Source organism: Poromitra crassiceps, assembly GCF_964638095.1.
Source record: "Poromitra crassiceps genome assembly, chromosome: 22".
In the NCBI taxonomy this organism is placed as follows: Eukaryota; Metazoa; Chordata; class Actinopteri; order Beryciformes; family Melamphaidae; genus Poromitra; species Poromitra crassiceps.
The window spans coordinates 1,996,147-2,020,350 of record NC_139647.1 but is presented as its reverse complement, the minus strand read 5'-3'; the positions used below and the strand labels follow the sequence as shown (position 1 = coordinate 2,020,350).

The 24,204-nt window shown below is 44.3% G+C and overlaps 1 protein-coding gene across 2 annotated transcripts; it reads left to right on the top strand.

The window, feature by feature from the left end:
• The first annotated feature begins 121 nt into the window (after positions 1 to 121).
• xpo5 (exportin 5) lies at positions 122 to 22,888 on the top strand. 2 transcript variants are annotated; one of them, XM_083657978.1, is made up of 34 exons: positions 122 to 241; positions 851 to 972; positions 1,081 to 1,150; positions 1,364 to 1,501; positions 2,083 to 2,262; positions 4,633 to 4,659; positions 4,819 to 5,004; positions 5,678 to 5,754; positions 5,837 to 5,863; positions 7,198 to 7,297; positions 7,445 to 7,528; positions 7,674 to 7,799; positions 8,085 to 8,175; positions 8,288 to 8,416; positions 9,092 to 9,207; positions 9,306 to 9,461; positions 11,287 to 11,328; positions 11,420 to 11,509; positions 11,694 to 11,893; positions 13,355 to 13,457; positions 13,716 to 13,897; positions 14,584 to 14,684; positions 14,808 to 14,904; positions 15,099 to 15,235; positions 16,663 to 16,760; positions 16,883 to 16,929; positions 17,513 to 17,622; positions 18,883 to 18,969; positions 19,102 to 19,196; positions 19,323 to 19,430; positions 19,840 to 19,977; positions 20,378 to 20,542; positions 20,869 to 20,952; positions 22,630 to 22,888. In XM_083657978.1, exons 1-34 carry the CDS (start codon positions 140 to 142, stop codon positions 22,663 to 22,665), a joined length of 3,651 nt encoding a protein of 1,216 aa, XP_083514104.1. In that variant the 5' UTR covers positions 122 to 139; the 3' UTR covers positions 22,666 to 22,888. The 2 variants fall into 2 exon arrangements, with proteins under 2 accessions (XP_083514104.1, XP_083514103.1); XM_083657977.1 differs by having other exon boundaries at positions 20,869 to 22,888.
• The last annotated feature ends 1,316 nt before the right edge of the window (positions 22,889 to 24,204 follow it).

The window sequence follows — 24,204 nt, the reverse complement described above, 5'->3', positions numbered from 1 at the left end:
GAGAAGAACGAGATGTGCTTGTGTACTTTGGTGGTTTCCAAGGCGCACGCAGTCTACTGTCTTCCTGCAGGTGTTTTGCATAAGCGTGACACTTACTTTCGTCTTATTATACAGTATACTCCCAGACGCTGCCTGAACCATGGGGGAACAAGTGGCTACCATGTGTGAGCAGCTTATCAAAGCTGTGAATGTGATGATGAATGCAGAATCAAGCCAAATATACCGACTGGAGGCCCTAAAGGTATCAACGTGATGCTAGCTAGCTAGCTAGCTAATATTAGCTAACGTTAACTGATATTTTGCATTTAGTGGAATGTTGTTTTGAAAGTAGGAGCTGGTGTTTATTTAGTTAGCTGAAATAGAACATCCAGTTTAATCTGTAACGTTATCGTTACTACCAATAGAACTGCATAGTTGTTTCGATAACGTTAGCTAAGTTAGCAATGATGACAGCCCCCGGTGCTTAGCAAGCTAGCATGCCGTACGTGATCACCACATCCATTGCGGACTGCCAGATCATTCATTCATGGGGTTCAAAAATAACTGTTTTAGTACTGATACGTGATATCTCTGTGTAGGTTTTATAGATTAACGTTAACTTACTAAGGAAGGCTAGTTATGTTACTAATGGAAATGTTGCACCTTTATGTGATGGTTGGCAACTTGGCCTGCTTCATGCAGTTAACAGTTAATTATGTGAAATGCTGTTCAGACTGCAAACTACACATTTGTTATTACGTTATAACAGTTTATTAACATAAACTTCATATATAATGTCATTGATCAAATGATGTAATGTTACCATTTAGCGTCCTGTCTATAAGTTGACAAACTCTTTTTATTACAACAGTTCTGTGAAGAGTTCAAAGAGACCTGCTCTTTTTGTGTCCCGTGTGGCTTACGATTAGCTGAGAAATCCCAGACAGCTGTAGTGAGGCACTTTGGTCTGCAAATCCTGGAACACGTTATCAAGTAAGCATATTTCATACATGTTAAATTATAACGTGATTACCTGAAAAAAGCCCAAAATATGCTTCAGAAGTTGCAAGAATGTTGTTTTTCTCTTCTCGCTGAGAGCAGGTTCAGATGGAACAACATGCCACAGCAAGAGAAAGTCCAGTTGAAGGAGTGTGCTATGCAGCTGGTGAATGTAAGTACCGCTGAACAATTAATAATTTTACCGAAATACCATTCAAATTAAATATTGTCATGCAGCAGAGATGTCCTGGCCTACACATCATATACGCACTTAAGAAAACATCTTTCTTTGGTACAGGTCCCCGCAAAAATTACACCATAATCATTTTATGTTAGATGTTAGAACACTAGACACCTCTCTGACACCGGTTTTGAACCTTATCAGGGAACTCATCATATCCTGGAGGAGGAGAGCCACATCAAAGACGCCCTGTCACGCATCGTAGTGGAGATGATCAAGCGAGAATGGCCTCAACACTGGCCAAATATGCTGGAAGAGATGGAGACTCTCACCAGCCGAGGGGTGAGTGACTCACCCACCCGGCGCAGGAAATACGGTCATTTCCTTGCTGCGTTGCATGCAATTTGAATACAATGATGTAATCACTCGCATGCAAATGAGGACCAATTATGTATGTGTCATATTCATATCCACGTGGCTTTGTCATATTATACCACATTCGCGGATGGATTAGCAACACAGGTCAGGGTTCTTACAAAAGGCTTCATTTCAAAAGGCTCTTGAAATGTAATGGAAATGTGTTGTTTGATTTGATTTTAATTTGTTCCTCCTTGTCAACATTGAGCTTAGCCACTGGTAGATTATATCACATTTCAACTTTCAAGGACTATGAAGTTGTGAACTTAAATAACATCTTTCCCATTTCCAAGTCCCACTTGATAATTGCATCTGTCCACATGAGCTGGGTATTTCAAAACAGACTTTCAACAGCAACAAATGCATTTCAACGTAGACGGTGACAAATATTCGATACATTACATTTCCCTTTTGTAGTCAAATAGTCTGATTAGCTGTATTGTGTGCAGGAACCTTGACTGATGTAGCAAGAGAAAGTCAAACTGAAGTTAGATTTCCTCTCCCAGGAGGCTCAGACGGAGCTGGTGATGTTGATCCTGCTGCGGCTGGTAGAGGATGTCATCACCTTCCAGACGCTGCCCACCCAGAGACGCAGAGACATCCAGCAGACCCTCACCCAAAACATGGACAGCATCTTCACCTTCATGCTGACCATCCTGAAGCTCCATGTCGATGACTACAAACTGGTCAGTGGAGTTAAAGCCGCATTCAGCGATGTTTCTGTGTTATGAGAAGTGTTAAATGGCTCTATATTCTGACAGCAATCACTGAAATAGAGTGTTTGGTCAGTAACTTGGAACCCCCCCAGCTGTCCTCTATCTCTCTCCTGTAGTCTGGACTACAAGCTCATAAGTTGTGCGTTCTTGGGGAAGGGCTGTGGCGATGCCGCGGCTCAAATATCAGCAGCAGCAGTGCTGTGGCACAAAGCGGGCGATGCACTACAGCCAAGCTTCGTTCAAAACCGAGCTACTTTCATAGTAACAAACATTCACTCACATTGAGTTGAAAGCAGGAAATAATGTGTAGTTTCTTCTTTATCAAGCTTCTGCACAGCACATCTCAGCCAAGCCCCCAGGAATAGCGCTGGGCTGTGAAGCCATTTGAACATGGTGGCGAAGCTCTGTATTGCAAGTCACGTGACGCCATGCAGCCCAGAAAGTAAAATTCCCATCCACTTGCATGGGGATCCCGGCAGCTGTTAAACCCAGGGGAATTTTTTCCGGGTGTCACTCAAAGTATAAAACGACTCTTTTAACTCATTGAGTGCCAGCCACTTTTTGGATGCTCCCAGTGCCAGAGTTTCAGAGCGTTTTCAGTGATTTCTCGAGGCCCACAGAATATTGTGTGATATTACTATGTAAACACCGAACACGCACAAAGAACGATGAGACTCTCTTCTATCATCTGCAAAAAAAAGTTTATTGATACCATTTTCCGTTCTTTAGTTATGAGCCGGAGAAGATAGGTTGTTTTGAGCAAAAAGACACGTTTCAATTTAGAATCTGAGATATTCAGCCTTTTGTGAAAGGAAGCATTTCAAGCACATCATTGACTCTGAAGCTAATATTTTCTGATGTAATGACACCTCAAAAATAATTTCCTTCAATAAAAGAGTGAAAACAAAGGAATTTTGTTTGGCCAAATAATATTTTTTAGCTGCAACCAGCAGCGCTGGCCTCTGCGTGCGCAGACCCTACACCTTCTTGCTGGTCTTGATTTACTGCTGGTGGGCATCAGATAGCCTATTCTAGCTTGTTTGCCTGTCTCTGTGCATCAGCCTGCTGCCTGGGTCTGTGTTTACTGTCAATGGTTGTATGCTGTAGTGCCCTGCGTGCCCCACCCCCCTCCTCCTCCTCCTCCGAGTGGAGTCCAAGTGGGAGTGTCTCTCTGGGGCTCTGCTGCGAGTGCGTTTGCTCTGCACTGAAAAGTCCGCTGCACCCCGCTTTTTCACAGCCTGTCGCCGGCTCCCAGCTGAGAATAATGTAACTTTTCAGAAAGACGCTGGTGTCGGCAACTAAATCATATGGAAGGGCTATCGCAGCGGACACGGATGGGGCTCAATTGTGGCAGCAGATGACTGCTGATTATGATTATGCTTCATGCATATCGATGCGATTTCCGTTTCCCCATTACTTCTTCTCTCTTTTTTCCTCGCCTTTCTCTAATCTGGAGAGCACTGTCGCCACCTAATGGGTCCCTAAAATAGCTTTTACACATTCAACAGCCACCATACTTTCACAGGAGATGGATCTGGCTTTGATGCACGTCCCACCGTCAAAAAACGCAATTGACGAACATACTCGTCCTTGGCACTCTACGTTACTAAACCAATTGACGAACATACTCGTCCTTGGCACTCAATGAGTTAATTATCAACAAATTTTTTATGGGGCATTTTTTTCTTTAGAAGCCACTAAGAGCCGTATACGGGGGTATTTTCTTCTTGTAATACAATCCATGGGTGGGAGGGGTGGGAGACGTCATGGAACACGTCATGGCACACATGCACACTTCGCCTTGGGCTGCATGGTCAGAAAGTAAAACCAGGAAGAAAAAGCCCCCATGATGGCTTCATGCGCCAATGAGCAACCTCCGTCTGAATGCACGGGTGGGCGTGGCACATCCCCTATCCAGTTCTTTTAATACATCCATGATCTCAGCCGTAGGTCTCAGCACCGCAGCTCATAGTAAACTTTCTTCTACTGCTACTGGTTTGAATTTGCGTGCGTTTGTCGGCCGGCGCACACCGGTTGTGTGGAGTTATTTTTGCTGTGTTTAAGCACCGTGATTGGCCCGAAGGTCCAATGTCTCATGAAGAGACACCACCTCACGTTACTTGCCTGTGCATGACCCATACGTGACCTGCCTTCAGCTGCACGATGGAGAGAGAGAGAGAGAGAGAGAGATAAAACAACAACAAAACATTCAAACGGTGATTTGGACGTTGATTACCATGGCAACGCTTGAAGCTTGGAAGCATTGGGGTCAGCCCTAGTCAATTCAAAAGGTGTAAATCAAATAATGTTTCCATTTTTTTGTTTGCTTCTCTCATCCAGAAGAGCGTACCTGGACAGGAACTGCAGGTGAGCAAACAAACATCACTGGTTCTCTGCTCGGAATTGCACCTCTTATGATGCGCCTATTAATTTTTACAACTGTTGTCACTGTTTTGACCACTCTTCTCACCGTCCTCCCTTCCCTGTTCTCCTTTTCTGTCTTTGCTCTCTCCTCTCGACATACAGGCCAAAGCTCACTGTCGAGTCGCCGTGGCAACGCTGAACACGCTGGCAGGCTACATAGACTGGGTGGCTCTATCGCACATCACCAACGACAACTGCCGCCTGCTGGAGATGCTGTGTCTGCTGCTGAGCGAGTCCGAGCTGCAGCTGGAAGCGGCCGAGTGCCTGCTCATCGCCATCGGCCGGAAGGTGGGTCACAGAAAGGTCCATACAGAGGCCACATTTCATCTTTAGAGGATGCACCGACCCGTCATTGATTGTAGAAGCAGGTAGCAGCTATGCAAATGTGTGGTGGGGAAGTTTTGAGCCTGTGGATCCTTGTCTAGTACTCATTTGTCTTTTAGGCCATATTCACATTACAGGCAAATCCAATTTGCTGCTAAAGTCATTAGTCATCATTATCTTGATTGGTTTCCCAAATCTGATTTGGGAGTGTGTCCGCACTGCCACAAATCTGATTTGGGCAAGTGTTCAAGTCGGATCTGTGTGTCCAGATACAATGAGCCAATATACAATGTTTCTGGCAGTGTTTGCATGTCTGCTCTCTGCTCTTCAAGTCTCCGCCCCCTGCGAAAAAGACACTCTCAAATCTGATTTGGGTGATCAGCGCGGCCACACTGAAGTCACATCAGTCGAAAGCAGATTGGAAACTACCTCCATATGTGGTTTGGGACAAGTGACACAAATCAGATTTGGAGGGTCCAGATTCATAAAACCAATCTGGATAGAATCATTAATAGGTCATTAAAGTTCACAAATCGGATTTGGCCCCCTAGTCTGAACATGGCCTTAGACGTGACAATACAAAACACATACAGTATAAGCACTTGTTGTTATTGTGTCTTCTGTCATCCTGCCACAGGGCAAGCTGGAGGACAGGAAGCCATTCATGCTGCTGTTTGATGATGTGGCCATCAACTACATCCTTTCTGCAGCCCAGTGAGTACGGCTGCTGTGTCTGTGTATCATCCCTCATTATACCCGTTATGTGTTGTTGACTGGCATGTGTGTGTTGTTGCAGGTCAGCAGATGGACCCACTCAAACACAGTAAGTAACATCACACACTTAGAGTACACATTGTGCAGCACACCCTGACAGAGGTTGGACAGACACTAGCTGTGTTTCCATTACAGTTTTTCGCAAAATAATTGCGATATTTCTACAACTTCGACAATGTACAATTGCGACTTGTAGGCGTTTCCATTGAAGTTGAGTTTGAGTGACGGCGCACACACCTGAACGCAATTCCCCGTTGCAGCAGCTGCCACAGTGATTACGCACGGGGATCTGCCCCAAATCCCGTCCCCTGCATGCTCAAATCCAACCAATGGTCAATGCAAATCACAACATGAAGTTACAACGCATATAAACGAGCCTGATTATCAATTCAAAAGAAATGAGTGTCGTACCCTGCCCCAACATGTTGCTGGCTGCGGTGAATGCAGTGAGCGCGAGAGGCAGAGGAAAAAACGTAGCCTACAACTGCGCGCACACAGACAGGCAGCCTGTCACCATGGAGCGATTTCTGTCATTAAACATGATCTATTTTCCCCAGCTCCGCTTTTGCACAACACTCGTCTTTCTGCTAGGTTGCTGCGGAGGTTTTGCCACGGCTTATCGAACCCTTTCTCCCTCATTTTCCTTTCATTTTCCGCTCCTTTTCCAAAGGAGAAGATGGGTCACATGACGTGCAAATGCGAAAAATGTGTTTCCATTCCACTTTTGCGATAAACTGCTATATCGACACATCTGAAAAACCACCTCATGAGAGCGCAAAAACGTTTTGCGATATTTGGGAGGTTTTTCGAAATTTACCTGTTTCCATTGCCCAATTTATATTGCGATATTTAGATTTTGCGCATTTCTGAGTGTAATGGAAACACAACTATAGAGAGGCAAAGTGACCACCTACTTCCTGCTTCAACAGCACTGTACCAGAGATTTTCATCCGCCATTTATTTTCCCCATAGACATTTTGTAAAATGCTTATAAAAATAGTTTTACTTCGTCAAACCATCAGATATATTTAGAAACAGGAGAGACCACATAACATTTAACTCAGACCAAAACGTAAAAAAATTGCGGATTTAAAATAAACTATTTTTTCAACATAGTTTTTTTAAGTTTTGGTCCGAGTGAAATGTTGTAATGGTCTCTCCCGATTCTAAATATAGCAGAACCGTTTGGTTTGACGAAGTAAAACTATTTTTATAAGCATTTTACGAAATGTCTATGGGGAAATAAATGGCGGATACAAATCTCTGGTACAGTGCTGAAGCAGGAAGTAGGCGGTCACTTTGCCTCTCTATAGACATGGCATGGGCTTATTCAGTGTAGCCAATACATCTGCCTGTGTTCAAAGTCTTGCGTGTGTGCTTCAGACCAGTGGAGGTGGTGGGAGTGGTCGAGCGACGCTACGTCTTCCTGAAGAGGCTCTGTCAGGTCCTGTGCGCCCTGGGAAGCCAACTCTGCTCATTATTGGTGAGTGCTGCTCTGATTTAGCCAACACACTGATTCCCTTATCGAAGCAATCTTTTTCACGGGCTTGATATGTACAGCGAGAGAGCTGTTTGCCACTATCCATGTTTCTACTGATCAGTGGAAAACGTCAACGTTCTGTCTCCACAGGGTTCAGAGGTCGAGGTTGATGTACCTGCAAACTTTAGCAAATACATGGAAGCCTTCTTAGCCTTCACTACACACCCCAGTCTGGTGAGACACCATTTTGAAAGGTTTTACCTGATGTTTCACGCATAATGTCCCGTGCCCCCTGCATTTGATTGAATTAAATCAGAATGTGAATCCCCGAAGCGGTTTGTTTAGTCCCGCCTCTAACTGTCCCTGTCTTCTTCTCCAGTTTTTAAAGTGCTCCACTCAGGTCAGTTGGGGAACTTTGTTCAGACATGAGATTCTGTCCAAGGATTCAGTCATTGGGGAGATGGCCATCAAGTACCTCAGAACAACCATGACCAACCTAGTCAAGGTACAGCACCCACACAGTAGGGCTGTCAAAGAATATCCTATATTCGAATACGAATATATATAATTAAAAGTATATTTGAATATGAAAATTAGTATTTGGTATTATTATTATTATTATTATTATTTTTTTATGCATTTAACCAGGTAAAAAAAAAACTGACCAAGAGGGCAACAAAAAAAACATACATTGTTTGCCTGGTTATTTAAAAACATGACAAAAGTGTAGGCTACTACTGTACTAATGCCAAAAGGTTTGTTAATATCAGTTTTGTCCTTCTCTCTCCAGGCTGGGCTTCCATCCAGAAATGATAACCCAAGCTGCGAGTACTCCCGCGTGGACTTTGACAGCGACGAGGACTTCAACTCCTTCTTTCACTGTAAACTATTATCCATTTAATTTGAGTTTCCACTTCAGTTACTACCGAGGCTTCTGTGCGTTATGCCGTTATGTCGTTTCCTTCATGATCTGCTGTCTGTCGCGCTCCGCAGCTTTCCGAGCGCAGCAGGGAGAGGTGGTGAGGAGCGCATGTCGCATCGTTCCTCTGGAGGCCTTCAACATAGGGGCAGAATGGCTACAGTATCAGATCGCCACGCCCATCGACACCGGGAACACCACATGTAAGTGTGTGCTTTGTCCTCACTTTTGTCATCTTGATGTGTTGTTAGAGAGGGGAATTGTTAAGATATGATTCCTTCCGTTTCCGTTCCGTTTCCTTCCTTCCGCGCAGTTGGTTTAGTAATAGGCTTTTGATGCCTCGGTGCTCTACTGAGCCATTTAGAAGATATTTTGTTCCTGCTTCTGTAAACTTCTTTAATGAACACTGCTAGCTCTGCATTGTGAGGCTCTCTCTCTCTCTCTACTGTGTTATTGTTATTGTGCTGTATGTTACTGTTTATTGTGTGTATCTGTACTCGCTCTGGTGGCAAACCATGTTTCCCCTCGGGGATTAAGAATAAACACCATACCATACCATTTGTTTGTGGTGGATGCGGTTAGCCTCATGAGAAAACATGCAGCAGTATGAAACTGATTTGGGGCCGCGGTGGGCGGGTTCAAGAAGTCCCAGTTGGTTTGATGGAGAGCCCAGTCAGCTAGTACAAACTGTCATTGATAGTGATGTATGTAAGTGCAAAATGATTTTTTTTCAGCCTCTCAGCTGACAACTCAAATTAAGAGCTTTCTCATAGCCAGCAGAGAACATGTTTAATTAAGATGTATACGTCTTGATGTGTGTGAATTCTCACACGCAGCAAATTGATCTTCTCTTCCTCTGTCTCTCTATTCCTTGCTAGCTAAGACGGCTGACGGCATGTGCTCCAGCCTGTCCCCGTCAGTGGTCCAGTGGGACGCCATGACAGTCTACACCGAGGTTGTGTTCGGACAGACCTTCAAAAATCTGGAGGAGGAGGTATCAGGAATACTGTTAAGAAACAATAGATGATGATGATGATGATGATGATGATGATGGCAATTGTGACAATCCGCTTCTTGCCCCCTCCTCTGTAGAAGTTGCCCATAGATCAGGGCATGGAGCTCCTGCAGGCCGTGCTGAACTACGACACCAAAGACCCGCTCATCCTGTCGTGTGTCCTCACAAACGTCTCTGCCCTCTTCCCCTTTGTCATACACAGACCTCAGTTCCTGACCCAGGTCCTCTTCAAGGTCAGCACAGACGTTCTTACTGCACATGATCTACATTATTTGTGTTTATGTGGACCATTATATGTATACCGTATACGGTTTGGAAACAGAAACACGTTAGAATATATGAATAGCGCTGCCGGCTATCGGGCCTCTTTAAAACTCGTTTAGCTGCCTGATGCAGCTCAAATATAAAAGTGCTGACTGTCAAATCCCTAAGCCGACATATACATTACTTTCAATTTAAAAGTCCAAAATGGCACTTTGAAAGCATCTGGTTTCCTTTGTGTTATATTTCTTGCTCAAACCAGATATTGGGGTGCGGGGTATTGTTCTCACGGGAGTTGGTCATTCAAAGTGTAAACCAATGCGATATCAGTTAGGGAGAGAAAGAACGTTTTATTTCAAAGATAATATCAGTTTACTGTCATACAGGAGTAAAGAAACCAGAAAATATTCACATTTAACACGTTCACTGCCGTGGACGAGTTAACTCGTCAAAAAAAAACCAACGGTTGACTGCCGTGGACGAGTTAACTCGTCAAAAAAAAAAAAATTGACGGTGGGACGTTGATCTAACCCTTTTACATCTCCTATAAAAATATGGGAGCCACCGAACGTGTACAACCCATTCCACCGACCCACTAAGTGGCGACAGTGCTCTCCAGACTATTGAAAGCCAGCCAAAACTGCAGGGAAAAGCGTGAGGAAGCCATTCTCATACTGTAGGCGAAAACGCTTTCGCGCTGGAGCACAACGGTGGCGCACAACGGTGGGGGGTTCCAAAAATAGACTGGGTACAACACACTTTGAAACACGCAGCATAAAGCCCAGAATCGCACAAAGCTTCATCAAAGCTCTCAACCGAAACCCCAAGAAACGAGCGAGCCCCATCCAGACTCGCCCGCGGCCCGACGAGCAGCAGCAGCAGCAGCAGACAGGCAGCAGAAACTCGCTTGTGACACACCCGCTGCAGCCACGGAGGGAGGAGGAGAACAGCCACGGAGGGAGGAGTTTGAAGGAGAGGGGGGTTTCCTGCTGTTATGGAGGAAATTACTGTTCAAAACTATTGTTTAGATGTCTGACGTCTTACTGATGCCAAAAATGAATGGTTAAAGTGACTGTTCTATCGAATTTCACAAAAAGGCATTTATCTCCGCTTTAATTTTCAGACGCTGAAACCATGCTGTATTCAACTGCTAATGCCTACATAACTACTAACTCTACAAACTAACTCTTTTAGACAGAGAAAGCACACATTCTATTAGTTATTTTGAGATATTTTGTGTTCACCAAGTCCTAGCAGAAAATAATCCTCGGCTCTTGAAAGATAGCCAGAATCCTCAAAAAAAAACCTTGGCAGAAGCTACCTATAGTAAAAAAAAACTGTTGGCAGTGAATGTGTTAAGAAGCTGGAATCAGAGAATTTTGACCTTTTCTCTTAAAATTGTACTCAAAACGATTAATCAATTATCAAAATAGTTGTCGATTAATTCTCTGTTGATCGATTAATCGTTGCAGCTCTATTGGAAACGTGGAATGTTTATTCACACCTACTGCAGTCTGCTACAGTACCATGTGGCAATCAAAAGATTTGTTGATTTCCAGAAAGTAAAAGTATTGGAATGGTATCATTCTTTGCATTCATTGTTAGTTATGACATGCTAAATTGGCTAAAAAGGTGAATTTATTGGGACATTCCTCATGTTACCTGCCTTTGTAATAGCAATTTATGTTACCTAATAGTCTTTTGCCATTTTAGCCTTCTAGTGCATGGATCTGTGTACGTCGATATTGATCTATATTTGTATTGAACTGCCCTCCTTATTCTTATTCTTTCCTACAGCTATTTGCTGCCATCACATTTGAGATTGTCCAAGATAGCAAGGTGAGTTGTTTCCCCCCCAAAACATCAACACTTCACTCACTGAACTGTATATCCAAGACCAAGAAATTAATCTTCCAGCTGACGTCTGCAGGTGCCTCGGAGCCGAGTCGTAAAGAACGTGAGGAGACATGCCTGCTCTTCCATCATCAAGATGTGCCGGGATTACCCACAATTCCTTTTGGTAAGTACATATCCTTGTGTTACAGTTGAAGCGAATCAGGACCCAGCCTCCTTTTTGATTCCAGGTGATGGAACAACAACAACAACAACACATACTGTAACTGATATGGATACAGTCAAGGCATGGATAAAAGAGTCTTTGCTAATCTGACTTACCGTTACTGCGTTCACATTTTCCTCTCCAGCCATGCTTTGACATGGTCTCCAGCCATGTGAAGAAGCTGTTCTCCAACGAGGCCACGTTGACCCAGATGGAGAAATGCTCCCTGATGGAGGCGCTGGTGCTGATCAGTAACCAGTTCAAAGACTTCACCAGGCAGGAGGCCTTCCTCAAGGAGCTCATGGCCTCTGTGGTCACACAGTGGACTTCAGACGAAATGATGCGGTGGGTTTCTTTCCTCTCCCACACTGTACTGAACGTAACGTTGTTACTGCGACTAGGGATGCACCCATCCACTTTTTTCACTTCCGATCCGATTCCGATATCTGAATTTGGATATCTGCCGATACCGATATTATGCCGATACCAATATTTTTCTTGAATATACTGTACAGTATAGGCAAAGATTTGGCCAATTAAAGATTTTTTTTTTTAAATATACCTTGCAAAAAGCAGACAAAATTAAGAAAATATACAAGGCAAAGAAGGATACTATTATACATGGGCAAATTACGGCCCGCGCTGGAATTGCAAAAAAAAAAATTATCGGCACCCGATACCGATATTGGATCGGATCGGCCCCATCCCTAACTGCGACATGACTGTTGTCTCTTTGTCCATGTGTTTCAGTGTGCTGTGGGACCCTGACTGTTGTCTCTTTGTCCATGTGTTTCAGTGTGCTGTGGGACCCTGACTGTTGTCTCTTTCTCCATGTGTTTCAGTGTGCTGTGGGACCCTGACTGTTGTCTCTTTCTCCATGTGTTTCAGTGTGCTGTGGGACCATGACTGTTGTCTCTTTGTCCATGTGTTTCAGTGTGCTGTGGGACCCTGACTGTTGTCTCTTTCTCCATGTGTTTCAGTGTGCTGTGGGACCATGACTGTTGTCTCTTTCTCCATGTGTTTCAGTGTGCTGTGGGACCATGACTGTTGTCTCTTTCTCCATGTGTTTCAGTGTGCTGTGGGACCCTGACTGTTGTCTCTTTCTCCATGTGTTTCAGTGTGCTGTGGGACCATGACTGTTGTCTCTTTCTCCATGTGTTTCAGTGTGCTGTGGGACCCTGACTGTTGTCTCTTTGTCCATGTGTTTCAGTGTGCTGTGGGACCATGACTGTTGTCTCTTTCTCCATGTGTTTCAGTGTGCTGTGGGACCATGACTGTTGTCTCTTTCTCCATGTGTTTCAGTGTGCTGTGGGACCATGACTGTTGTCTCTTTCTCCATGTGTTTCAGTGTGCTGTGGGACCATGACTGTTGTCTCTTTGTCCATGTGTTTCAGTGTGCTGTGGGACCATGACTGTTGTCTCTTTGTCCATGTGTTTCAGTGTGCTGTGGGACCATGACTGTTGTCTCTTTCTCCATGTGTTTCAGTGTGCTGTGGGACCATGACTGTTGTCTCTTTCTCCATGTGTTTCAGTGTGCTGTGGGACATGACTGTTGTCTCTTTGTCCATGTGTTTCAGTGTGCTGTGGGACCATGACTGTTGTCTCTTTCTCCATGTGTTTCAGTGTGCTGTGGGACCATGACTGTTGTCTCTTTCTCCATGTGTTTCAGTGTGCTGTGGGACCATGACTGTTGTCTCTTTCTCCATGTGTTTCAGTGTGCTGTGGGACCATGACTGTTGTCTCTTTCTCCATGTGTTTCAGTGTGCTGTGGGACATGACTGTTGTCTCTTTCTCCATGTGTTTCAGTGTGCTGTGGGACCCTGCGTTGTTCCTGTCATTTGTCGGTGCTGATCAGGTGGTCAGTGAGCAAAGCCAAGATACAGACACAGCAGGCATTAACAGGGCACGGGTAAGGGTGTGTGTGTGTGTGTGTGTGTGTGTGTGTGTGTGTGTGTGTGTGTAAACTTGAGTTAGTGTCTATGAGCGCTGGTATGACAGATTTGGATCATTTAGATGTCAGGAAGTTAGTATAATATGAGATCAGCGTAGACCTGCAGTATAATATGAGATCAGTTTGTTTTGTGCATAAGAAATGGGTTGTGGTAAACTATGGCAATGTAATTTTTATTGAACTGTTCCTTTATGCCTCTTGTTCGGCTCTGTCCAGTTGAGTTTCTGTGTGTGCGCCATCTTGGGGGTGGTGAAGAGGGCTCGCTGGCCTGCAGACCTGGAGGAGGCCAAGGCAGGGGGCTTTGTGGTGGGCTACACCCAAACTGGGTCCCCCATCTACAGAAACCCGTGCACCACCCAGGTTCTCGCCCTGCTGCCCAACCTGCTGGCGCTTATCAGGTAGTCCTGCCATGTCCTGCAACATTGTATGTCTATATGTGTGGGGCGGCTGTGGCTCAGGAGGGAGATCGGGTCGTCCGCTAATCGCTTTGAGGTCGGTGGTTCGATCCCCGGCTCCTCCAGTCTGCATGTCGAAGTGTTCTTGGGCTATATAAATGCAGTCTAGGGCTGGGCGATATGGACCAAAAATCATACCACAGTGTTTTTAGGCTGAATAGCGATACACAATATACAGTATACATCTGTATTTTCTACGAAGTAGCCTAAATGTTCAGCTCTTAAGTCAAAGCCACATGTTAGATGTTACAAGCACTTTTGTTAGAACAAGATAGGACTGGGCGATCTGGACAAAATTAAATATCACAATCATTTTGACCAAATACCTCAATATCGATATTGCGACAATATGCTAGGATTGACTATTGGTGCTTTCACAAAATATTTACACAATGAGATTTTTGATAATCATCAGTAATGTGAATATAATGACAGTCTGGTGGTAAGTTCATAAAATTGCATCACTTTACTGAAATGCAGCCTTTAAAACCAGGAAAAAGAATATCACAATATCTAGTCTCATATCACGATAGCAATATAATATCGCTATTATTGCCCAGTCCTAATGCGGTCTATTCATTCCATTTCTATTGAGGGTCATCAGTCTCTTTTGTCTTCTCTCACTGAAGAACTCAAAACAGTCTGTTCCTGCCGGAGAACGTGGCTCGTCTGAGTGAGACCTTCTCCAGGGCCGGCGAGTTGATGGATACAGAGAAGAACTTGGTTCTTGGTGAGAGGAGCTTCCGGTGCTCGTGGTTCAGCTCATTTTCGATGTTGATTATTGCTGTATTGATTTCTTGCCCATAGTGCGCCATCATGTGGTGAAACCTGTTCAATGCCATGTCTTCTCTAGGTCTTCCTCAGCCTCTGCTGGATGTTTATGACTCTCCTCTGTATAAAAGCAACCTGGATCGCATGCAAGGATTCTTCTGCACATTATATGACAACTGGTGAGAACCGTGTAGTAGTAGGTTCTCCCCCCCTGCCCCCAACTTAGAGTTTTTTTTATTTTTCTTCTGTATGCCCCTTCCCTCTACAAATCACCATTTTAATGATATATATTTTTAATACTGTCTCTGGGTGCTTGTTTGATCTGTCTCTTACACCGTGTTGCAGATGTAACTGCTCTCTCTCCCCGCTGTAGTTTCCACATCCTTGGGAATGCAGGTCTGTCCCTGCAGCAGGACTTCTACACCATCGAGGGCTTGGCTGAACAAATAGTCGGCGCCTCCTTTGTCAACCTTGACCACGTGCCTGACTACAGAGTTCGCCCTATAATTCATATCCTTTTGTTTTTCCTCCGTTTGATCCACCAATCCTCAACATTTCCATACTTGATTCAGTTGTTTGGCAATCTGGGAACTTAGTCTATTTTTATTTGAAAAATAGACTCTGGGACAGCCAGACGAAGACAGATAGAAGACGTCAACTCGTCTTACAACAACAGTGGGAAATGAGTGGAAAGTCGCGGTGCACGTTGCTATTTAGACTGTAAACAGTGGAGCACGGACGCAGAAAAGGAAGTGACGGTGGCAGGAGAGGCGCGCTGTACAGGAAGCCGGGAAAAAAGGTAGGGCTGTCCCAGAGTCTTTTTATGCCTCCGCCGGCGAAGCCAGGCCGAAGGCATTATGGATGCGGGTTGTCCGTCCGTCCGTACGTAAGTACGGCCGGCCGTCCGTACGGATGTCCGTCCGTACGGATGTTTGTTAACGCCATATCTGAGGAACGCCTTGACGGAATTTCATCAGATTCGCCTTAAACATTCACTTAGGCTCAAGGATGATCTGATTAGATTTTGGTGGTCAAAGGTCAAGGTCACTGTGACCTCTCGAACGCCATTTTCAAGCTTGTTAACGCGATATCTGAGGAACAACTTGACGAAATTTCATCAGATTCGCCTTAAACATTCACTTAGGCTCAAGGATGATCTGATTAGATTTTGGTGGTCCAAGGTCACTGTGACCTCTCGAACGCCATTTTCAAGCTTGTTAACGCAATATCTGAGGAACAACTTGACAAAATTTCATCAGATTCGCCTTAAACATTCACTTAGGCCCAAGGATGATCTGATTACATTTTGGTGGTCCAAGGTCAAAGGTCAAGGTCACTGTGACCTCTCAAACGCCATTTTCCTGCTTGTTAATGCGATATCTCACGAATGCCTTGACGGAATTTCATCAAATTTGCCTCAAACATCGCCTTAGACTCAAGGATGATCTGATTAGAGTTTGGTGGTCAAAGGTCAAAGGTCAAGGTGAGCTCTCAAACGCCATTTTCAAGCTTGTTAACGCGATATCTCAGGAATGCCTTGACGCAATTTAATCTAACTTGTCTCAAACATCGACTTCGACTCAAGGATGAACTGATTACATTTTGGTGGTCAAAGGTCAAGGTCACTGTGACCTCTCACACACCCAATTTCCAAGCTCTGTAACGCAACATCACAGGAGCGCCTTGACGGAATTTCTTCCAATTTGCCTCAAATGGCGATTTGGACTCAAGAATTAACTAATGGCGGAGGCATAAGTCCGCGTTGCGGTCGTTCTAGTTTTTTTCTCAAATAAGAATAGACTCTGGGTTCCCAGATTGGGTGTTTGGTGACATAGCCTTGGGTAGATGGACACAGCAGGATCTGTATCCGAGTTTAATTAACAACAAAGTTCTCAACTATTGCTGTATTTGGCATCGTTTTTCCTTAACCTGTGCACGGGTGTTCCTGAAGCAGCTGGTGCTATCGTGCCCTCCGGAGTACTACGACAGTCTGCTCTGCCCCCTGCTGGGCCCTCTGTTCACCTACATGCTGCAGGTCAGGATCTCTAACACTCCCCCCGCTGTGTAACATTTATCATCATAGTGTCACAAACAGCGAGAATAATTAGTTGTTTTGATGCCAGTGGTTATAATTTTTCTTTCTCCTTCATTTCTCAGAGACTCAGCGCTAAGTGGCAGGTCATCAACCAGAGGAGCTCTGATAAGTAAGTGTGTGTGTGTGTGTGTTATTTTATATGACAGTATGGACTAGGGGTGTCACGATACACTCAGTTCATGATACGATACACGATATTGATTCACAATAATGATACGATATTTTAACAATATTTTTTTGCGATCAATTTGTAAGTTGAGGGGGCATCCTCCACGCTAATTTGAGTAATTTCACCATTTTCATCCTCCGTGTCTGTAACGTCCCTCGTCTGTTCAAACAAAGCAATGCAAAGGAGAGCGAGCATGCAATCAGATGCAGATCAGTGCCACCATGTTCAGCTTCTTTTTCTCGCGATATGAGATTTCATCTCAACGATACATATTGTCACATTTTGATATCGCGATATATTGTGGGACGATATATTGTGACATCCCTAGTATGGACCTATCCTTATGAATTAGAATTGCAGTAATTATGACCTGGCAATGGGTCTGCTTGATAAAACTGATCGTTCCTTTAGGTTCTTAGTTGGGATTGGCTTTGATCGAGTCTCATTCAAACCTGTGTCTAAGCTGAATACTGGGTATGTCAATACGATGGCACTGGTGAAGTGTGCACTTCTTTGTGTTCAGTGGTGAGGAGGAGGAGGAGGTGGTGGTGTGCGAGGACATCCAGGTGACGCAGGAGATGTTGGAGGAGCAGCTGGTGCGCCTTCTCTCCAGAGAGGTGCTGGATCTTCTCGGTAAGTTTCAATAACTCTTATTGCCCCCACCCTCTTCAATAACCCCGCCCAGAACATTTTCAGTCGCACTCGGCAAACAGGCGTTGCGTTATACGGCGTTTAAACAAGTACTGAAAAACGAACAATGTACAACGCTGTTGTAAAATATCAGATAAACACGCAGCCATGATTGCATAACTGTTCATTTAAACATACATTTTCTGTCCAAAACAGACCACAGACACTAGTTATGACATGTTCCATTTGCACTGGGAACATGTAATTTCCCAGTTCAGAGAGGGCGAACAGCCCTTGTGTCACCTGAACTGGGATTTCCTACTTCGAAAGTCGGGGGGACCTTACCAACCCCAACCTCAAAATCCAAGATGGCAGCAGTATCTGTGGACATCTTGCTATGGTGTTTGTATGCACAAAATACCACGTAATGCGTCATCAACTGTTAATGCTAACAATAGCTAGCCTAGCTAGAGCTAACCCTGGCTGGTTTTTGACCTGTTATACAGGAAGGTGGTCAACTCAGGTCACAGGTGTGACATCGTTCAACTGCAAAATTCCTAGTTCCCAGTGCAAATAGAACGTGGTATTAAAACAGAGGAATTGAAGTACATTTCAATTAATTTGGGGGTTGGACAATGCCACTTAGTAACCGCAGCTACTGTTCAAGAACTATATTGCTTGGTTGTAGAAAAACATATAATTATTATGAGAGAAGATGAGATCAGATTTAAAGTTATGAAGATTTTGCTTCCTTAAGTAGATCTATCTTACCGGTAATCAACAACATAATATGTGACTGTTGAAAAGTGATTTTGCCGTACGTCGTGATGAAGAGCAGAGGTTCTAGACGAGTGAAGTGTGTCACACCTCACTGACTTGCTGCCCTGGGCACCATGGCAACAACATCACGGGGAAAAAGCTCATCCCTGTCTATCAAATCAGGCACAATCTTCAAAATGTGAAAGTCGCGACAAGGTCACTGAAGGCCACGGAGAAACGACTCCCTTCATCGTCCTCCTGTCCTGCTAGAATAGAAGTGTGTTTTCTCAACTCTCAAAAATCCTTTAACCTCACTGTGCACCTCCAAACTCCAATAATCCCCCTGAGACGTTTGGCTTATGGGGGTGATATTCCGCCATTACCGTATTGAATCGAGCACACAACGAACTGCCTGATCAGCATTTATTCTAAGCTCCTGCGGGAGTCCGGGAGTTGAGTTATTGGCCGGTTGGTGGTAACATAGCTCTCCCTTCTCCCTTCTAGCTGTGAGCTGTGTTTCCAGAAAAGTGCCTGAGCCAGCAGGGAATAAGGAAGTGCCTGAATCAGCAGGGAATAAGGAAGAAATGGAGGGTAAGAGTCAAGCGAGAAAATCGGAATCTAATAGGTTGCTTTTATTTCCGCGTTGTACTTTTTTTTTTTGTGTTTTTCCTGACGACGTCGGGCGTTTTGATGCCGCTGTATGCTAATGTGTGCTGCTTGTAGAGGAAGACATGATGACAGACTCGTCCCAGGCGGTGTCTCCCTCCCAGCCCACGGACGAGCTGAGCGAGCTGGGAAAATGTCTCCTGAAACACGAGGTCAGCCTCAGCACCGCATCACTTCCCACAGAAGGAGGACAGCGTTATCAGATGTTGATCTGATCACAGGCTGTATATATACTGACTCCACTCACTGTTCTGTCTTGACTGCGTTTTCATGACCAGAACATCTACACTGACCTGCTGACCATCTCCTTCACCTCGCTGGCGTGGAAGGATACGACCAACTGCCACCGCACCGCGTCTGTGGTCTGCTGGCCCCTGCTGCGACAGGTACAACGCGACTAAAGTAGTTCTGTTTATTCTTGTTTCTGGAGTCGCTTGGATGAGGAAGGGGGGAGAGAGAGAGAGATTATTTTATTTGTTATTATAGATGGAGAGTATATTTTTTACACGTTACACAAGCTTTTTGCGGGGTACCTGACCCGGTGCAGGACTCTGCCCCAGACCACACTAGATATGATGCGTCTCAAACCTCTTGACCCCTGATCTGTTTGTATCCCAGTTTAATGTTCTACTATTTCGCATTTCAAGACAATACGGTATGATTCAAAATTTCATATTTTTGTCACGTTAATAGACTTCGGTATGTCAAGCTGCTTTATTGTATTCCCTGAAAATCCTTGTTAAGATACATTATTTGTAAAACTCCTCCTCCCACATCTGCTCTCTGTGTGTTCAGGTGATCGGGGGGAACCTTCTTCCCGTGGCGGTGACATGGTTCTTCACCAGTGTTCTGCGGGGCCTGCAGATGCACGGGCAGCACCAAGCCTCCAACAGTGCGCTCACAACGCTGGCCATGTACATCTACCAAAGTCTGGTGAGACTGACAGCCGTGTACCGCATAGGCTCCCGCCTTGGTCTCTGCCTGGTGGGAGAATTTTGTCCAAAGTTGTTTTTTTTCTGCCCCTTGCTTTTTCTTTACTGACTGACCCAAGGAATTACATCGACATGATGAGACGACATGTTTACCATTTGCTTGTTTCTGCCTTGGTTTGGTCCACTCCTCTAAGTGACTCACTAAGAGTCTCAGTAGACATCTGGGACCAGGAAAAGCAAATCTATGTTACTGTGGAGTTTTTTTTTTTTAGGGCGCAATATAATATATTCTTATCTGCGGAATTTTGAAAATTATGTCTCGGCATACATCTGTAAAATCCCATCCTCGCCCCCCTGCTTTACAGTATGTACACATCTATCTGTCTGTCCATCCATTTTAGCGGCCTCGCTACGTGGAGCTGCGAGCAGTGATGACCCAGATCCCGAACATCAGCGAGGAGTCTCTGAACCACTTTGATCAGAGGCTGCTGCCACCCAACACGCAGAAGTTTGGGGAGAAGAAAAAGAAAGAGCTTTTCAGGAAGCTCGTCTCAGGAACTGTGGGGGTAATGTCACATTTTGTCCACGAGAGGGCAGTGCTTCTCTACTATGGTTCACTGCAGTCAGCTCATCTAATATGACCACAGGTTTATGTCTAAATAGCGCAAGTCATTACACACGACTAGTGTGAATTTTCGTGTTGTCGATTTTCTGCACTAGGCGACAAAGAATGTCCAGCAACTCAACAGGCCTGTTACAGTTGAATGAAATCCCTTTCTCTATGGAAGATGAGACACTTGGCTGTTAACGATGTTGGATAGCACGGTGTAACTTCTCTTCTCTCTGGTGTAACTCATGGTGTAACATCTCTTCTCTCTGTCCCCCTCCACAGAAAGCGCTGTGCCAACAGTTCAGAAAGGAGGTTCATATCCGCAATCTTCCATCCCTCTTCAACAACCCCAAGCCGGAGAAAGAGGTGCTGAAGGAGGAAGCGTTGGGTCTGACTGATCTCTTTACCCCATTGCCTGACACCCTGTAGGAACACATTGCAACCTCCAATGGGACTTCATACCGGACCATAGAAGCAGTCCTACATACACGCCAGGGTTTCCCCTACCATGCTCCAGCCAGGGCGGTGTCGCGCTAGCTACCGTATCTGTCAGCACTCCCGTTTTTTCTACGAATCCTGTCTTATTTTAGCCCTTCTTGTGCGCCAGTAACGTCATTACTGCTGTTAATTTCCTGTATTTCACTGAAAATCTCATTCATAAGTAATGAGTGTCTCCACCAGCCATTTGCACTGCTGGGTACCATGCAGCAGATCCTCTTCAAAATCGCATTGCGTTGTTTCCTTCTCCATTCTGTTGCCCGTTTCAGCAAAGGAGCCATAGGGCCTATGAAAATTTGTACAGAATATTTCCAGACAAATAACAGTCTATCTCTGGAAGAAATTGTGCCAGGAGCAAGTTTTAACTGTCAAGATAACTTTATTATACTGTATAGCTGAAACTTTATTGAGCCACCAGACTACCTGAAAGATCAATTGTGTATGTCACTTTGCACGGTTGCATCTTGGGTAATTTTTTCATTTCAATATTTACCCATTGCCCAGCATTAGAGCTGAAACGGTATGACAATTTCATATTACGATCATAGTGACCAAAACTATCACGGTTATCAGTTTTTTCACGATATTGTTAAAATGTGCTGAAAATGTTCAAAAGGTACTGATAGCAAGTTTTTATTGAAAACTCGGACACACAAAAAGTACTGATGAACTCACTGAAATCATTTCACCAAGGCCGCACGTCTGAGTCTGAGAGGCTGTCGCTCACTTTGGTTGATGATGGACAGTATTTACTGTGTTCTTCAAAGTGCTGTAATCATGGTAACACTGTTTTAAGGATAATAATTAATAATTGTTTCATCCCTACCTCATGCATGCAAAACTATAAGCATATCATAGACTTGAACCAGGAGATCGCCTTGAGAACCCAGCTGGCGTCTTAGGCCATGTTCACATTACAGGCAAATCCGATTTGCTGATAAAGTCAGTAATCATCATTATCTTGATTGGTTTCCCAAATCTGATTTGGTGAGTGTGTCCGCACTGTCACAAATCTGATTCTCAAGTCGGATCTGCGTGTCCAGACCTAAACAGCCTATCTGCATGGGTTGCTATGGTAACGACGTGGGCGTCAGTAAATACGTACGTTGGTGACGTGGTTTTCCTGCGCAGAAGCATTTGATCATGAGTTGTGAGTAACGTTCAAATCAGATTTGGTGGATCTGTGCCTCCGCACTGAAGACACATCAGTCAAAAGCACATTTGAAGCAGATGGGGAAACTACCTCCATATGTGGTTTGGGACAAGTGACACAAATCAGACTTGGAGCATCCAGACTCATAAAACCAATCTGGATAAAGTCATTAATAGGTCACTAAAGTTCACAAATCAGATTTGGCCTCCTAGTCTGAACATGGCCTTAGATGTTAAGACTAGAAATTGGCATTTGATGACATTCAGACGTAAATAGATAGTGATAGGAGGAGCCTGTTTGCATACTTAAAAGTGAAGGAGTGTGCTGTCACTGTGTGCCAGTGTGTTGTGAGGTTGGGATTAATTGTGTTCAAAAATCTCCCTAATTTTCAGAAGTCAGTGTTGGCAGATACAGCTTTGCAGCGTTAAAAGGCTGGGGAGCATGTTTTGTGGCGACTCTACCCGCCATCAGGGCTCTTGTACCTCAGCCGAAAAGGAAAACCCTGGCCTCAGACACACATTTCACCATTTAGCTAAATGTACTGTGACTGGACAAGCTCCAACTCAGCTGTTGATCCTGAAGGATTTCCTCATGGCACCTCAGGTATGACGTTACCCCCCCCCCCCCCTCTATGAAGAATGGGGGAAGAAACTCCACACATGGAAACATACCATTGAGACAAAGGCAACTGGAATGTGTTCACAAATGGTTGCCATAGATTTACAGTAAATATGAACAATTGTTTGCCGTCGCCTTCGCAGGTCTAGTTGGTAACGGCAAAGTCATATTTCAGCCATAGCACAAACTGTTTTAAAATTGTATTTCATTCAAAATCACATACCATACTACAGTTAACCAATTGTGTGCCAAAACACTCGACATATCAGTGATTCACCTGAACTATCTGCTAAATTGGAGTTTGATGACCAGGCATGAGTAACGAGACTTAATACCATAACAAAAAAAAATCAAATGATGATTGATATGGGGGGACTAAAGAGTTAATTTGTAGCCTATACCAAGTCATGATGTGTTTGATCTGTTCAGTTGGTGACGACCGTATGGGATATCGAAATGTTTTTCATGTCTTTGTTTTTGCACTGGTATTTCCAGTTATGAAAAAAACGGAAGAAGAAAAAACAGCACTACATTCCTTCATTGTTAAAAGGATAGTTTTCTTTTAGGCATAGGTTTGTTAGATGTATGTTTAGATTTTTTTTTGTTTTTTACCAATGTATTGTGTAGGTTCAGATTGTATTGTAGGCTGTTGAAAATGGATTCATATCACCCCCAGAAACATGAGATGAGGACATCTTGCTCCATTGATGTGATGTTTAATTGTGTTAACATGTGGCAATGTTTTTTTTAAATGCTCATTTGGTTCAACACTAAAAAGTCTCTTGTATAAAACGGGAAATAGGCTAAAAGTGTAGTGGTGTTCATATTTTGCCGTTTTTTAATAAAAAAAATAATTTGAACGTTAATCGAGACCAAAATTCATTTTTATGTTATTTATTCATTATTATTGTTATTATTGCTTTTAGGGTAAAGAGGGGGGGCATTTCACAGTCCACTATACATCTACGAAACTGACTAGCGCGCAAACGAAAATGTGCAATGGTTCACTGTTGCAGGGGTGTTTCAAGGGGGTGGCCAACCCCAGCCCCCCAACTGATTGGCCACCCCAAAATTCTGAGGGCCTGCTGTCTTTCAAAGGCTGTAGCAGGCTCAAAGCTAGAGTGAAGATACTGGGATCATATGAAACTAGGAGACCTATTGCATCCAATGGTACCAACCATGCCATGCTAGCTTGTCAGGAAGGGGGCTAAAGTAAACAACGCCCCAAATTTAGTAAAAATGTTGGCAAGGGCGTCCCTTGACCTCTCACCCCAAGATATCTGAATCAGAATGGATTCAGTGGGCACCCACAAGTCTCCCCTTTACAGATATGCCCAATTTATGCCAAT